This window comes from Melospiza georgiana, chromosome 6, assembly GCF_028018845.1.
Source record: "Melospiza georgiana isolate bMelGeo1 chromosome 6, bMelGeo1.pri, whole genome shotgun sequence".
Lineage (NCBI taxonomy): Eukaryota > Metazoa > Chordata > Aves > Passeriformes > Passerellidae > Melospiza > Melospiza georgiana.
The window spans coordinates 50,079,256-50,097,476 of NC_080435.1; the positions used below are offsets into that span (position 1 = coordinate 50,079,256).

Below are 18,221 nucleotides of genomic sequence, written 5' to 3' on the forward strand. Positions count from 1 at the left end.
AATTATTTAGCATTCTTCACAGAGGTTGGAAGCTGATGAAGCTTTAAAAGCCTCCAGTAAATAAAGAGATAAAAAATACATTCCTAATAACCAAATGCAGCAACAGTCCTATGGGGGAGACAAAATTTGATCGCTCAGGTAAAGAGAGCGTTGTTGATGTAAAACAGAAGTGGCTTCAGGTTATATTGGCCAGCTTAATTAATTTCCTACCTTTTGACCTCCATGTAATTGTAAAACTCTTTTTTTTGAGTCAGTGAAATTTGTTTTTTAGGTACAACTCTTAGCTTTACAGTTAATTCTGGTATTTTGAGAGACTGTTTTCTGTGTCAGTTATATTCACAGGTAGAGAACACCAACTCAAGGAACAAATTAAGATATTTATTTTTGCATTGTTACAAATTTGGGGGGGAATTTTCCATTAAATGTATTTAACAGACAACCTATTTGCACTCAGGCCTTTCAGCATTTTAATTTGCTAAAATATATACTTTTGGTGCCATACAAATCATGGTTAAAAATAATTCTCAAGGACATACTGAGGGGACAAGAACTTTAAGCAAAATAACTCAAGTTGAAATAGTCAATTCCCTTCAACAGTGGTTTCTATTTCATGAGATTATATCCTTTACACTAGCAAACTATATACAAACAATACCACAAACCTACCATAAGTGCAAAAATGTAAAAAATATACACAAACATATACACAAATTGCCGTGTTTCTCTCTGAGCTACCTTACAGTTAAGAAATCCAGTACAAATGCATGATTTGTATTTATGTATTTGACTTGTAAGTATCTAATATTTAATTGTAAACAAGATTCAGCATGTAGAGCAACTTAAAACAGTTGTCAGAAGCGTAAATCATGAGGCCTGGAGACTGAAGAACTGTGCACACGAGGATCCAAACTGACATACATACCCACACATTTTCTGACTTATCCTGCAGGGGCATTTAGGGTACTTAAAAGACTTGGATGTATTCATCTACTCTAAACAAGTTCTTGGATTTCATTGTTTTACAAAATGCATACATTTCAATATTCAAAGAAAAACCAGCATCACATTTGCAGGTGTAGATTTTCATGTTGGTAAGAGTGTCTTGTTCATTACCATTGAATAGCTTTTTGGTTTATTAAGAAACCTTTCTTGGCAACTCAATTAAGGAACAGTAACTGAAAGCAAGCAATGGATGTTCACAATCAACCACTTAGTGAGCAAATAGAAGCAGACACAGTCCCTTAAGCACAGATGAACTCACAGGGGATTATCTAGTGAAGTCACTGACAATGCTGTTCAGTAGGCAAGTACACATAGGGCACGCTGCACTGCTAAAAACCTGCAGGATTTAGAAGAGAGGGTGGAAAAAAATGGAAGTTGCCTTTGCATTGATGTGATGATTTGCTCCTCTCAGTCACTGCTAAGATTCTTAGCAAGAATGGTTTATTTATTTTACAAAAGATGGCTGTTTTTCAGGTACTTCCAGGCCACTCATCCATGTATTATTTGAAACACCTGGATATTTAATAAAACCCAGGATGACAGTTCTATTAGGATGGTGCTGAGCTAAGTAACAGGAATAGCAGTAGTAGTGTCAGAGTGTTTGGAGAGAATTAAAGCGTTGTCTACGCCAGTTTAAAGCCTCTACAAATATGAAATTGCCCATATCTATAGCAACTGATTTCAATGGAAAATTCAAGTACAAGAATATTCTTTACAATCTCCTTGTGCTAATGGAAAATACAGTAATGTTATCCATAAGCTTCCATTTCCAGGGAATATGTCCGGAGTCAAATCTCACTTTGTGTATTTTTTTTAAGTACTTGAAAACTCTTACAGTATTGAACAGAGCATTTGATGAATCCCTTCTCATACATGATACTTTTTGATTTAAAACACAAGCTGAGCCCTACAAGACACAATCTTCGCACTAGTCTTAGTGTAAAGACTAGTTTGGTAAATTCTGTGATTTTTAAGGTTTTTTTAAACATTTCAAACACTGCAAAAATGCAGAATGTATACCAAAAACTAGAACTAGAAAACCATTTCCAAAATAAAATGTTGAAAAAAAAATTTAGAATCAATTTCACTGAAAAGCCTCAATAAAGTGCAAGCAGCAAATGAGAGGGTTTACATAGTGAAAAGTGAAGTTTAATAAATTTGTACAATCTGTATTGCTGACAATGAGAGACACACTATAAAAATGTTTCACCTTGACATCATGCCCTCATATAAAAATATATTCTAGTTACCTTGCAGTACAATTAGATCTTGACAGAATTGAAAAAGAAAAAAAACACTGAAATGCTACTTCTTTTCAGCAGTGTCTGAAAGGCAGAAAATATGTAGATTTATGCTAATTAAGTGGATGAACTGGATTAGCTATTTACTAGTACTAGCTAATTACTAGTATACTAATTCCCAATGAAAAAGGTGCATTGCTACTTACTTGCATTGATTCACCACCATTTCTTGAGAAGGCATTCAGGAGGTGCCACATTGCAAACATGGAACTCATTCCTGTGCAAAATGCTCATGCTTTGAGCGCTCCTTAAAGCAAAGCTCTCTAATTACTGAACAGAAGTATGCACTACAGCAAGTATTTTAACATCAGAAAATATTTTAGGTTATTAAATCTGCAGGTATTTTTCCTCTCAAAAGCATCTCCTCCTGCTTGCAGCAAGTAATTTAGCTGAAATAACCAGGTTTTCAGTGCACCACAACTTCAATGATTCCAGTGAATTGAAACACAACTTCAGAATATCACCTGTCACCCTACACAGAAATTTGTTTTCACCTGGAGCTTTGTTTTATGAAAAATAGAGCAGACTGCAGAAGTCTTCCTAACAGAGGGGACGTTTTCAAATCACTTACTGTCCAACCAGATTCTTTGGTGTTCAGGAATACCTAGTATAGTATCAGCATGAACAAACAGCAATTTTTTTTCCTTCATGTACTCCTGCTTGTCCCTTAAGGCCCATCAGCAAAGTTTCTGCTAGAGGCAGGTTAACTGAACAAAGAATGAAAATACTTCCTCATCACCCTTTGAGACTGAAGTCTGATCAACAGCATCTGATGTCCCCCTTTCAGTGGGGATTTTACACACGGCATATGGGCAGGGTTTCCACTTATGACTAGCACAGAACTATAGCAAATTTACATAATGGCTAGTCATTTGAAGTTTCATCTACTGAAATTCAAAATTAATACTCTTCTATCCAAAAGAGTCTTTACTCTTTATTCTCCAGTTTTCGCTAATACAAGACAAAAAAAAGTTCATTATTGCACATCTATCACCAAGACTTTCAACTGCCCCAAAATGGTGCAATGTCAGGTGCTTAGTAAAGCTCTGTGGAGACACATGTCACCTACTAACTGGTAAATAATGTCAGTACCACTTGGATTTTAGAAGCTTTGCTGTCCTTTTTTTAAAACCTCTCACCGGTCCCCAGTTTCAGTTAAAGGACCCCAAATACTCACTATCAAATAACTGATGACACACAATCTAAATTAAGAATACTTTGTGAGAGCAGCAACTTGCAACAATATGAACTTTAAATAAAAGCAGATTACTAAAATAAAGTCTGTATAGTCTTCTAACTATGAAATTATGAAATAATTTGATTTTACTTATGATTTTTCATTCTTACAAAGAACTGTTGGTGACAATTAGAATTAACTGTTTTCCTGAACAGTAGGTATTTTTAGCATTGTAATTAGTGTAACAGTAGACAAAAAAAGTTTTTACATATAATGAGTTTAAATAAATTTAAGACACTTTTCTGTAGGATCATCATCAAATGATGCTCTTTTCAATAATTTGTGTAAGCTTCTAAACCACATAAAGGATAATGCACATTACATTTTATTCACACTATAAAAAAGCACAATATACAGGCCATATCCTTTAAAGTGCAACACAACAGAACATTTCTGCAACATTCAGGTTCTTCAAAAACCCACAAAAGTAGGTATTTAATATTTAGGAACAAATTCTGTTCGTAGGTGTATTGACACTGAATCTAAACTCTGAATGGTTATCAAGCTTGTCCTTGCTTAAGTGCCACGCTAAAAGCGATGCTTATGACCATTAAACAGTATTATCTTATCTGCTTCCATACTAGACAGCCTCATGTCTCATGTCCACAACGAAAGCTTTTATCCTTTAGTCAGTGAAGAGCATCTGCAGAGCCCTTTATTGAAGGCAGTTCTTTGACTATATTCAGGAAACCTCTTTAAAGTCCACTTAGCTTCACCATACAGGCTACTGCTTCAGATGTCAAATCTACCAAGAAAAATATGGTAAATGGAGCAGAGCAAGCATGTCTCTGAGTTGGCAGCGCATGCTTCACTATGTTTGGCACTATCTACCAAATGTATTGGTAACACACAGTACAAGCACGTACCAATTCGCTTTTCACTTCATAAATATTTTTGGTTGGATGTTTTGCTAGTAACAGCTGGAAAACCTCATTTGTTCCTGAGATGAGCATGACAAAACAAAGTGAGCTCCATCTAAAGCTGCCAACGGGACATTCTTCTGCATTTCCAGCCTTGCTACCTGCCTGCTGAGCCAGATTTACAAATCTCAATCCTCCCCAAGGCGCCACTTCTGAGATTCTTCTTGACGCACATCTGGCCTGATCTGGTTTCTCATTCCACCCAGGACATTGGAAGTGGCCTCTGTTGCAACAATGAAAGGTTTCACCACGGTTGGTGGGATTTGGCGGAGGACTCCTCCCACTGCTCCAGTGACTCCTCTGTTCTCATGCTCACGAGCAGCAGTCTCATAAATGGTTTGGGCTGTGTCCGTAATCCCCTTTAAAAAAATAAAGGAAATTAGTTACACTAAACAAGAAAAGCAACCTCTCCTAGTTTTAAGGAAAGTTTTAAACTGCTCAGCATTCTTTTTCTTGGTGATTAGTATTATAACTGTAAAATAAAGCAATAGTGATATAAATATGATTTAGTTCTTCTAATGAGGCTTAAAATAACAGATGTAAATATTTCATTTCATATGGTGGCACATCTTGTGCATAAGGGTAGAAGGTTTGGGGTACTGTGAACTACTGAAAAAATGACAAAATCCTCCGGAAACTCAGCTGACACCTTACTTCATAGACACTACATAAGGTGCAACAAACAAAGTATAACACAAAATATAATAAAAACAGGTCAGCATTCTAATTTATAAAATCCTGTCATAATAGAGAAAGGTTTCACTTCTTTCAAATCTTGCGTTATGCTTAAACTCTACTTCCCTCAGAATTAACAGTAATTGCAAAGGTGGTTGAGCAGAAAGAGAAGGGAAGGTTGGATGACACAGCACAGGAAATCAAGTTTACATGGCTCAGAATAATTGTAAGCCATCACTCAAGTCCTATTCGCACTCATCTGCCTAGCATCTTAGGTTTCTTCCTTTTTCCATTCAAGATTTCTGTTGGTTTAAGATAATTGATGAAGACAGTCTAGTTCAAAGCTGAAATCTCCTTCTCCATTTGGTCAGCCTAAACTCACACCTGTTATTTTATAATGCCATTTTAGGAAATATTCTTAACTTTGGTTCCCAACAATTGGTTCTGCACTCACCTCTTTCACAACACTGTAGGCTTTGGCTACCCCCTCCCGCAGGTCGACGGGCTGAGGAGCCAAGCGATGGCGAGGGAACCGTTTGATCTTTTTTGCTTCAATGAAGGTTGGCCCTGGTGATACCATGTCATAAGCAGTTTCTGCAGCTGCCTGCACATCAGGAGCAAATGCAAAACACATAAGTGTTATAGCACCTGATCACAAATTTTAACTACTAATAGGGTGATGTCACTGAAATAAAAGAATTCTTATTCCATAAATAATATTCATTTGCATCAGATTACAGTTTGTACAAGAACTTCTGGAATGTGCAGCTATAACTATACATTAATTCCATAATGAAGGAATGAATGTTGTAGGTTTGGGTGGGGTTTTAGGTTTGGGTGGGGTTTTTTCCCCTCCTAATTGTTGTCTCTTCAAAAGCATCCTCTAAACTGCATAAAATGCTCAAGATAGAAACTGAACATTTGATCAATGGTATTTCTTACAAACACATACATGTAATCCCACTTGTGATTAACAGCACTGGTTTTCTGACTATATATGTTCAACCTAAGGCACATATATTATTTTTGCAAGATTAGGTGGTAAAAGTGTACTTTCGTTGTATTTTTGTATTTTTTATATTAAGAAACATAAATTTATTAACACTTTAATCCAAGATTCCCTTAGTATTAAATCCAGGAAGTTTTATAGCCTTTGTGTAGATCTACAGAAATAGTATTGATTTGGGTTTGGGGTTCTTTTTTTTGGCTGGTTTTGTGGGCTTGTTTTTTCAAAAATAAGCACAGAGAAGTTGATGTTTTATAAAAAGATAAGAATCTACTAGTGGATAACACACATGCAACAAAGAACTCATCCTTCTCAGCATGAGTGATTTTTTTTAGTGAAACTGAACATTTTCATATGAAACTGTACATTGCAATGCATTAAAGACATTAAGAAACAAGCAGCAGCTTGGGTGTTCAGCAGTATTTCTAACCATTGCATTTGATGTCATAGTTCTCACCTCACAGACTGCTGCAAACTTTGCCCAGTCTCTGCTCTCCTATTTATACACCTGCTTTTCTTTTTTAATAGATGCTCCCTAGCTTAAATCTACAGCATTAAGACATTAGCTTAATACAGAGCATTTACTAGACACACCTCCCATTTTACATCTAACTTCAGGAGTCATACACTCTACCTGTATAGTCTGAACCATTCTGTTTGTCAGTTCCAGTGCAGCCATGGCAGTGGAAGTACCAAAAGAAGCTGCTCCTCTTTGAAAGCCTCTCACAATCCGACCGTCCTTGCGGTACTGCTCTATGGGCAGCCACACCAGGTCTTTCAGACCTTGCACTGAAAATGAGGACACAACACCAAAGTCAGACAGCTCTCTTACATATGCAGAATGCCTTGAAAGGAAGTGAAAACAAGAGTCAACATGGTTTGTGTTGGTTTTTTGAGAGGGGAGAGGTGTTGTTTGGTTTTTAAAGAAACAAATACATTCAAGTGTAGCTGAACAAAAGTAAGAATTAACTTACCTAACTGCACAAGTGAATGCATAGGCCCTACTCCTCCCAAAATTCCTGGTAGCTGGTTTTTCTTTATATCATTAAGCCATTCACTGATGGCATAGGAGAATAATTTATCCACACCTAATAAACTAAAGTAAATACAATTATTAACTTTTTTAAACAAACAATTCCTAGTAAGATAAATGCATTCATTAGTCACTGACATAAAAGATGTCATTTAAACAAAAGGAAAGCTTCTTCAAATGTCTTTTGTTGCTGTTGGCTAAGCCAAGTATTTCAATTGTATATGCTTTATAAAGCAAAATCAAAACTGCATAATCACATACAGTTCCATAGGAAGTGAACATGAAACTAAAATGAAGAGTTTATCACCAAGAATAGCACATATATTAAATTCTGTTCTGACTCAGAATTTATTGAATTATATACATTTGAAAAACACCTAGAATCAAGAAGTATCCCTGATTTTAGAAGGGCACCGTAAGGCAAAATTTGCTTTACATTTGCAAATCTACAATAGCAGTATTGATATACATTTTGAGAAACTTACCCATGTCTATAACAAAGCCTCTTCAGCTTTAATTCTGAACAGTTCAACTGAGCAAGCCCAATAAGAATCCCAGCTAATGTTCCCTGTAAGTGAAATATTTTGTTATCACATACATTTACTCAACCCATACAACCTGTGAGAAATAATTTCATCATCTCAACTCTTACTTACAAGTATCCTGTCTAAATATTCTCTCCCAGTCTCCCAAATATACATGGAAACTTGCAAAAAAGAAACTTGGCTTAACCTGCTACTCAAAAAAAAAACTGGATACAAGAGGGCTTCTTCAGAAATAATGAGATAAAATAAATTATGCAAACATAGTTCTGGCTTTAGCGTGTTCCAGGCATTCTGAAGCTACCATATTTCATGTTTCATTTCTGATATCTGGGCAAATTCAAGAAGTTGCTGCTTTCCATATTTTCTTACTGATTTGCCATGATAAAGTACAAGTCTTGTTGTGCAAATAGGATTTTTTGATGTTGGTTTCTAAACTAAGTGTAATGAAGAATGCATATTTTAACAAGAACCATGGGCATTTTTTTCATCTGTAATAGATTCTGCCACTGCCACTGAGACCCCTGTGTTACTAGACTGCAAGGAAAGGAAACAAGGAGAATAAACAACAGTATTTTGTTCTGGCATCAATGAGGAAAAAATAAAATAAATGCATGATTCTGGCATCAGACAGTGGTATCATACTTTGAGGGGCACTGCAGCTCTACACTATGATTTCAAGCCAATCATGGAGCTCACAAATGTGACATTCAAGTTCTGTCCTGGATTAATTATAATTTGGGATCCACCCCTAGTTTTCAAATTAAGAGTGAAATGAGGTTAAGCTTTACTAAAATTAAGGGGAAATAAAGGGTTTTCTATTTGTCACAATTGCATCATTAATGATTAGGGAGCACAAAGATATTCCCATTAATGGAGCAGGGAGGGGAGAGCGAAACAAACAGCATCAAATGTTTGTTCTATAGTATCAGCATTATACACAAACCTGATCCATTGATACGTGCTTCCCATGGTAATCAAGCCGTATTGGAACTTCTGATGTAAAGCGAAATTCTCTGGAACATAGAAAGGAAATATTATAGTGAGAAACATGAAAAGGAAATGAAATTATCCTTCTGCAAAGAAACTCATGGTTTCCCGTTCTCCTGGAATAGGATATCATAACCATTTTCTGTAAACCATAAATCCTTTTTTTACTGTGCTAATACTTCAGAATAAATTTACAAAATACAGTGGCAAATTCAGCTTTTCTTCGTTTATTTATATCTATTTCAGGTTAGCATTTGTAATAAATTTTAAAGTCTTGCAAATGTGCTACTAATCCTGGAAGTGATTATTAAAAAAAAAAAATACCAAGCAAACACCCACAAAATGATGGTTCTGTGGGCAAGTGGAACTTGACAAAATATTCTGTTGGTAATGTATGAAATGTATGTGGTGAAACAGAACCACAGCCATGCTATTAAAATTTAACTCTGCACTGCTTACCACAGCACACATCTTTTGTTAGAGGCACTTATGATCTGAATGCACATGAAAAAACTTCTCATAACAAACTACAGTTTTGATAGTCACTTCCCAGTCAGGGCTACATTAGAGTTTCTCATGTGATATCTTAATTTCATACCTCTCTTCCATTATATCCTTATATCCTCTTCCCTTATATACACTCATTTTTGGTCATATTAGATAATTTTTAGTTAGACATAAGAGTACAAACACTGCTCTTTTTATGCATTTGTAAAACAACTCATTACTGGTTCTCTATGGGGCAGAGACTTAATTTTTACTTCCTTGTGCAAAGCAGTGTGCAAAAGTTAATAAAACATTGGTGACCTTCCAGTGATAGAAACAAATATATTTTCTTTCTACAAGCAGCCAATGAACAAAAAAATGCACTTTGCCTGAAGGTCTAGAATAGTTTATCACCATCCTTTCCTAAAACTTTTTGTAACAAAAGTTTACCTGAAAAATACTGGCTGATCACTGTATGATGTTGTTTCTTGTGAGAACTGATCATCCTCTCCATTAACCACATCCATGGAATCAATGCTGCCATTTTCATTTGCTTGCTTGGGTGATGCAAAAGAAATGACTGGACTTGGTTCCTTAAGGCTGCTGACATGCCTGGGCAAACTACATGTAACTTCAGCACCAGGAGACTTTTTAACTAAAAAAAGAAGTTAAACACAGGAAAGTGACTCATATTTTTCACAGTGATTACACAGAGATTGTATTTACACAGTTACTGCATCCTTAGTAAGTTCTAATGCTTATTAGTAGGAATTAGCAGGGCAATTTTTAGATTCTCTCAGTTTTTGATAGAAGCTATTACATGCAGCTGAAGTTGAGGTTAGTGCATCAGCATAAATAATGTATCTGGTTCTAATGGCAGTACTGCAGAGTGCCTCATCACCTGTGCATTTCAGCATGACACCCCAACAGAAATAGGTAAAGAAAGTATAGCTGCTAAGAAATATCCAAATACACTTCAGAGTGGAAATGTGCCTTTCAATATATACTGCTTTTGCATCAGATAATGTAATTGATAAGAAGTACTGCTTCAACAGCATATAAACATTATTTAATGTTTAATTTAATACCCTTGCATAGAGTATTATGTTTGTCTAATAGCTTGAAGTTGTCTAACACAGAATTCAATTTTATAAATGAGCAGGACAATGTATTAGTTTTATCTAATAATAACTCCCAATAGCATATGCAGCCCTCAATTTTTCCAGAAGCTCTTATTAAATATGCTCTAATTTTGGTTCAACCTCCTTTTATAAAATTAAGATTGCAGGTGTTGAACACCTTTGTTCATATTTCTAATATAAAAAGCTTAAATACCAAAGGCTCCTGAGTTCTAAAAAAATCAGTCATTAATGTTAGTGCTTAAACCCCAACACAAGTTTTTATACACACAAGATTCACATGTGAATTTATAGACATGTACCCAAATTAAAGGACAAAGAAGCAGCACTTTTGTGTTAGATTTTTTTCAGAAATATACCTTCAGGATCTGGAGTAACCAAGAGTTCTACTTCTGTAGAAAGGCTAGTGAAAAAGTCCTTCAGGAAAAACAAGGCATCCTAATGGCAAAAAGTAAAATAGAATCAGATTAAAATAAATACAAAGACCTAATTCTCTACAAACATTATCTACAATTCCAGCTCTATTTCTATGCAGACATAAAACAAACCTTTTATTTCTTTTTGATCCTTTAACATATGTATAAACCACAACAAAATCTAGGACAGAAACCAGGAAGTCCCTCTTAGCCACTGCACCCTGTTCCATATATCTAGCTTGGCCTTAAAAATTCAGGATTATTTTCACCATTTCTACTCTCACTTTGGAGACTGTTCCAGAACTGAGTTCCAGAACTCAGTTATAAACTTTTCTCTGATTTGCAGCAGAAGGTATTTAAATATAGATTATATTCCTCTCTAGTACTGTCAAAGTCAACCAAATCATTACAAATCAGGGTTCCTCACTGCTTCATTGAAAGTTATTGATATCTATGGTATTCATGTCTTAATAATGCCACAAAGCTATTACATCCCAGCTTTTTTTTCAGACAGATGCATTACACTGGTGCTTCATTCATCCTATCATTGATGACAACTGGACTTTCTTTTCCATTTTGACTTCCAGCTGATAAGACTGACAGCCTAAGCAGTAATAACAAGTATTTCTAATAACTGCATGCTGCCCTGTGCTTCCAAAAAAGCTGTTGTTAATTTCATAGAAGTGGTAAAGGTGAATTTTGTTTATGGTACAAAACATAAAACACTTAAAAAGTAACCAAGAAGGAACATATTTCCTCCCTAGATGGCAGCATTTCCAGGCCATTGTTTCCTAGACAAAATTACTGCACATTAGACAGAGCTCAGTTTTGCTAAGAGTGAAATGAAAACCCGGTCTCTAATGTGTGTTGAAAGAAAGAAAAGGTATGGAAATCCTAATTATGTTCCTAAAAATCCAAACCCCACGTAGCTCTCTGAAGATGACAAATTAAGGAAGAAATGCTTCGACAAAGAGTAATAACTACACATTTGTCAGCACAAACATATAGAGCTCTTACTGCTTCAGAAAAACCCCAGTGTTTCTTGACTATATCAAAAATACCTTGCACAAAGCCCTGCTAAAGAAAGTAAAACAATTTCTGCTCTTCCTGCCACTGCAGTTGACAGCAAGACAAAGCCTTCAGGTTACAGAAGCATTTCTCATGTGTCAAGTGCCCTTGACCAACATGACGTGAACCACTTCAGGAATAATGATTAATCTTATTTAATTAAAGACAATGAAGTCACTTCATAAACAAACAAAACCAGATCATTCAAGATTAAGTAGTTATTTTTAAAAGTTGTGACTCCAAACCCTTTGAGATTATCAGAAGTTCCAGGAGGAAAACTTACTGAGAAAATAGTTTGGGCTAAGATATTCTTGGTTTTTAAATAAATAAAAAAATTTGTCTTTGTAATAGCTGGAGCAGAAGGCAAGTTCTAGCATGGATATAAATGAAACAACAGAGATCCAAAGATTAAATAAAAAAGGTATCACACCAAGAAAATGTAAAATGTAAAATATGCACGATGGCTAAAAGTATCTGCTTAAAAGAAACCCCAGGTATCATTCAATAAAGAAAAAATGGTTTTATTTTTTGCCCTGGCACAACCAACCTGGTCAATATTGAGGCGAAGAGGCATTAGTGAAACACGTAAACAACATTCCTGTGGGGATCTACCAGACTCTGGACGGACATGTAAAGCTTTAACTGTTAACTGAAAAAAACCAACAAGATAAATAAAAGTACTAACATTCACAATTATTAAATCTCAGAACACCAGCTAGGAAAAACATTTACTGCTAAATCTCTGTATTTAGTAGTATGATTCCACTTAGCAATTTATTGAATAAAAATTTCCTATGAATGTTATAAAAAAATAAAGTTAAAAGAAATCCCCCCCAAAAAATTACTAAATCCTGTATAAAACCAGTAAGACTACTGGTTACCATAAAAGTACAAATCTGCATGTGAAATTGTGAAAGCTACCAAAGTAGTCCTGCACATCTCGTTTTTTAAACTAACAATCTCAAACCCATTAATACCTGACATGCTGACATTCAAACTGACTTTTGAATTAGCCTTAATATCTACAAAGAGTCAAGCAAATAACTATCAACAAATTATATTGCTTCAATGTTGCATGAGCTCATGTTTCTGCTTCTGCAAGATTAAGAAGTGCACATAGCCCCCACAATGAGAATTCTCACTCTAATTGTAAGAAATTAACATTTCATAGCTATACCATGTTTGAATGTGCTTTTCTGGGCATCTCCTTACTGCAGTAGAGATAGAGGAATTTATTCATTTGTGATGTAGCTAAGCGATCTCTGATCTCCAGGTCTTGAACAATAAAAACTTGTCGTGACACTGGCTGCTCCAACAGACAGGATTCACCTTCTGGAGGATATACCTCATGCTGGAATTTCACCTTTTGAAAAGAAAACCAGCATAATCAGCTTCATTGAAAAACACCATTTAACAACAGAATAGTTCTTTAAAAAATAAACAAAAATCAGGGAAGTATACCACATATAAGAACTTATAAAGCTCTATTCAGGTTTTTACATATCTAGCAGTAGAAATCTTCCAACTTCTAGTTGCATAATTATTTGCATTTTAGCATGCAAATTCAAGGCAAAACAAAGAGTACTGACCCTTTGATAAGGAAATCTTACTGCCATAAGATAGGGAATGAATTCCACTATTTTTTAAATTGACTCAGCTATTTCCTCTCAATCCTGACATATTTCTTACTTCATGGTGAAGCCTGTACCAGACAAACTTCCAGTTCTTGAATCTTGCACCCTCTTGCTTAAGAAAAAAAATGTTTTTTCCCAACCAACTGACTTCTCAAGTGACTCCATATAAAGCTAATTCAGCATTTTTCTTCAATTCTAAGTTATGCAGCTCTCACGTCCAGCTGTGGTGAGGCACAGACCATCACCCCCTGCTCCCCAGAGCCCGCGCACCGCGGCCGGCAGCGAACGCAGAGAGCGGCAGCGGCCCCTGCCGGCCCCGCGCCGAGCCCCAAGGCACCACCGTCTGTGACTCCTTTCATTCTCCTTCATTGCTTTAAACGTTACTGCCCAGCCGTGTACTAAGTTAGGGGTGCAAGTAGTGGAAAAAATCTTTATACTGCTTCAGTGTTAACACCAACTCTCATTAAATATCTGCAAATTGAGAGACAGCTATCATTCTACATATGAAGTTTTCAGGGTGGAATATTAAATGCTTCCCTTTCTCCTTTTGTTTATTGCAATGTCATGTTTTTTCTAGAAAATGCTACCCTAAGCATTACATATTTCTGGCAAGCTTGAGGTGTTAATGGGATGAATTTTAGGTCACAGAAATGGACATAGACTATAAAAAGGCCTTTATTTTTATGTAATGCCTTTCATGTTTATGGAAACGTTTGAAAACATCTTATTGTAAAAAGATTCTGTTATTGATCTCTTTAACATGACATATGTTTAACTCCTTGCCAATATTATTCACAGCACCAGAAAAAAGCATCTAGTTCCTATGTTAGAGCTAAGCACAGCCTAAAAACAGCTAAGATACTTAAGCCTGAAGGATGCTAAATATGTTAGGGGAAACACAGAAACAATACTCTGATACAAGTAGATGTTATTTCATACCCAATTATCAAATTGATACACTGAATATTCTCAAAATATCTATGTCTTGCTTATTTTGTTAGAACACCTAATTTCATAACATGGATACCTATTCAGAACGGAACTAAAGAGAGTAACACAGAACAGCAGTTGCAAAACTGGGTTATAATAAACAAAAGCTTTTAAGAACATTGTGATGGATATCCTCCATCTTTAGAAACAAGCTTATTCAGAAAAAATATTATGCTAATACTAATTTGTTGAACAAATTCTACATTCATCACCAGCAAAGTAATTGCTTAGATGTAGATACTGTTGAAAGAAATATAACTGAACTCTAATGGAAAGGTGTTATCAAAGGAGTATAACATGTAAAGATATCCACACAGACAGTCATGGCTCAAGCTGTTTCTGTTACTCACCTTGCTTAATTGTATTTCCATTAGGAAGTCTGGGTTTCTTCCTCTTCCTCCACATGCTGTATTCCGTCCATGCCTTGTTGGTGTATGAGAAGGAGAACTGTGGGGACTTCTGGGGAAATTAAAAGGAAAAATACTTTTGCATATTAAAGTTATCTCACTGTTAATCTAAAACTAAATACACTAGATGTAAGTTCTTACTATTTTAATTATATTACAAAAAACTGAAATTACATTACTGTTAAGCAAGTAATTTCTTTTTGTTCAAGTAAAATACATCTAAGCAGAATGCCAGGTGCATGTATGCCAATATCAAATTAACATTCATAAAACATTTCCTTAGTTTTGGCTGTAATAATTTTATTCTCTAGCTCACATGATATCCTGTAAATCTTACACTTATGCTCCTTAAGTCTTGATCTCTTTAGGAAAATTTGACTACCAATATTACCCTAAAACAAAATCCATCCCTCCACCCCCCTCTAAAAATCAGCAAAATCAAACCAAGCTTGTCCAGGTTAAGACACAGGAAAAATACACTCTGTGGAGTGGAACTGAGTGAGAATCAGGATGATCTTTAAGATCCCTCCCAACCCAAATCATTCTATGATTGATTCCTTGTGAGAAGGGAGCCAAGAAGCAAGCAAGGGAGACTGGTGATTGAACAAGAAGATTCCTCCATATCAAAAGAAAAGAAAGTATTTCTGAATTTTCTAATCCACATAATTAGATGAAACACTTACATGAAACTTTTAGCTGGAGAGGTTGGTGGTGCAGCCCCAAAATCCCTTCCACCATAAAGATGCCAAATAAGAGATATTTCCTTTACAACATAGCGTACCAGAGGAACAGGAAAATGAAGCGGAGCTTTGCTTGTATCCGTTTTTTTAATAGGTTGACTGAAATGATTTTCCTTTATGATAATTGCATCATCAACCATTATTTTTATAACTGGCTCTTCCTCTTTTTCCTAATTAAAAAAAAACCAAAACATATAGCATTGAGAAGGTGAGATCATCTTTATTGAGATGTCCAATTCCTTCCTATGAAAAGGAAAATTTTCTGTATTTTCTTCTAAAGCTTATACAACACATGATCAGTTTAGAAATGTTTCTTACAAACTACAGAAAAAAGCATATGAAAAAAGTAGAACCTGTGAAGTAGTTAAAAACAGCAATAAAAAACCCCAAACCAAAACAAAAGACTTCCCCACCCAAACTATAAACAAAACTAAGTACTAGTTGAAAGCAAGCAGAAAACCACAGAAGAGCCCAGGCCACCCTATTAGCACTTCTGGAAACAAACAAGCTCAACTATAACTGGGAAAATGCAGCTTCTAATCAGGGACCAAAGAACTGCTTCTGTCTATTAGGAAGAATACCACCAGACAACATGCAGAGGACAGACATTGGTATAAAGTGACACAAAAATTTATGTCTGAGGTTTGGCAAGAATTTTAGATCCTTAGAAACATTGAGAGCTTAGATTAAGAGAAACGAACAAAAGATTAGAAGATGTGCAAAGCTGCTGTTTTGATAAATGCTGGTTTTTGCTTAACACTTTTTTTTTTGTAATTATGCCATTATTTTTTTTGTAATTATGCCATTATTTTAAGTTGATATGACAATGATTAAACATGACTAAGATGTAGGAAAACTGCCAATGTTTAATGTAACACCCAGATGAGAGAACAATTACACAGTGCTGAGATACAGAAAAATCATATCTATTTGAAAATACTTGCTCTCATTCCTAAAAGCAACAATGCATGAATTCCCTCCAAACAGAAAAGCATCACTAAGCAATCACAGAAATCTATGATATCTTATTTACCCAGGCTTTACATAAGCTTTTCTCTAATTCAGTTTATATATGGATTTTTTTTAGTAATTTTCAAAGGATCTTACAGCAACAGCAACTTTAGGTGCAAAAAGAATGCAGAAATCATCACTTTCTGCTGGTACATCTCCCATGGCCTCACTTATCAGGTGATGAGTAAATGAAGCATAAGTGGGACTTGGCTCTTGTGAGACATTTCCACTTTCATCTGGAAACAGGAAGAGATCTGAGCAAGATGGCTCCTGAGTTTGAGATTTGTCATCTAAAACACCTGGGAGTTGAAGGAGAGTGGAGAAAAAACATGTTTCAGTGGAAAAATCCTTACGAAATATGAAAATTAGGTAAACTCATGTTTGCTACTTCAATTATATCAAGGAAATTTGCTCATTATATCTTGAATCAATTCATACTATAAATAATATACAATTCTCAAGTTTCTTATTCTGGTAGTAAGACCACAGAATCAAAACCTTTCAGTACCACAGAGACTGCTCACCCTCTACCACAGAAAAAATGAACAGAGATCACGGAAATAGTAATGGATATCTACTTGCAGTACAAAATCCTTATCAAATTTAAAACTGAATTACACTCCAGCCATGATACAGAAGCCATAATCCTGTGATAGAAAAAGGTAGTTGATTTTATCTGCTAATTGAAAAAATTCTTTATAGCTAAAAAGTTCTTCCTGTGCCTTGAAACTGTATCTTCTTCCTGGACCTCTCTCACATCCAGAAGAGAGGTCTTTATTCCTGCACACTAACTTATACTCCTACAGAATTTGGGGTCTTGAGAGAGTCCCAGAGACAGATTTTTTCCCTGCTGCTTTCAGTAGCTCAGTAATGTATATTTTTGACTAGAATCTCAAAGTACTTCTGCATTACTATTATTAAAAGCAAGAATCTGTTCCATAGTTTGAAGACTTCAGACATCCTAAGTACCTGCTCCCATTCTTATTGCAGCATCTCTACATACACAAAGCTTTCAATCCCACTTTCCTTCCAGAAAAGTTGTACTTTATATGCAGGGGTATGCCTTCAGGGGATTCTCACCATTAGACTCTTGCTTGATGGCAGAAGCAGTCTGTTGAGTCTCAATTTCCTCCATGGCATCACTCATCAAATCCCGTAAAATCTGCTGCTCTGACTCAGCAAGGCCTGGTCCGTGGGAAGATGGTTGGCTAAAGGTCTCTACCTGTAGGAGAGGAACATAGCTACAGCTCAAAAACAACAAATGTCAAAAAAGATTTTGTTAGAACAGCTTGCTTCACAGCTCTTAAACTGTGAGAAAAAACACATTAACTTGTTAAATACTCAAGTGATCTGAAACACCAAGCTGGGTGATTCATTCATAAAGTAGGTTAGAACATTATGGTTCAGGGTATTTAGGTCAGAGTACCTGGACAGCTCATGTATGTCCTGGAATTTTCTTCTTTAGATAAGAATAAAGTACAAGAGGTAAACAGCATAGTGTTTTGAAATATTTAGTGACCAAAGCAGGAAAAAAATACTATTTTAACTCTGAAATATATTTTAAATTAGATACAATTGGTACAATTTGATACAATTTCTTTGCAAAAATCTCATATTATTTGTA

The 18,221-nt window shown here is 35.5% G+C and overlaps 1 protein-coding gene across 2 annotated transcripts in view; it reads right to left on the minus strand.

The window, feature by feature from the left end:
* Positions 1-357: 357 nt before the first annotated feature.
* Positions 358-18,221, minus strand: part of ATG2B (autophagy related 2B) — a 45,369-nt gene continuing 27,505 nt past the window's right edge. For both annotated transcript variants that reach the window (XM_058025541.1, XM_058025539.1), the window contains exons 29-42: positions 17,678-17,819; positions 16,694-16,896; positions 15,530-15,756; positions 14,790-14,898; positions 12,993-13,178; positions 12,363-12,464; positions 10,691-10,769; positions 9,643-9,847; positions 8,663-8,732; positions 7,660-7,742; positions 7,116-7,237; positions 6,776-6,930; positions 5,590-5,739; positions 358-4,819 (exon numbers count right to left, since the gene is read on the minus strand). In XM_058025541.1, the coding sequence (XP_057881524.1) occupies positions 4,589-4,819; positions 5,590-5,739; positions 6,776-6,930; positions 7,116-7,237; positions 7,660-7,742; positions 8,663-8,732; positions 9,643-9,847; positions 10,691-10,769; positions 12,363-12,464; positions 12,993-13,178; positions 14,790-14,898; positions 15,530-15,756; positions 16,694-16,896; positions 17,678-17,819 (2,064 nt within the window). In that variant the 3' untranslated portion in view covers positions 358-4,588. The remainder of the gene's footprint in view (positions 4,820-5,589; positions 5,740-6,775; positions 6,931-7,115; positions 7,238-7,659; positions 7,743-8,662; positions 8,733-9,642; positions 9,848-10,690; positions 10,770-12,362; positions 12,465-12,992; positions 13,179-14,789; positions 14,899-15,529; positions 15,757-16,693; positions 16,897-17,677; positions 17,820-18,221) is intronic.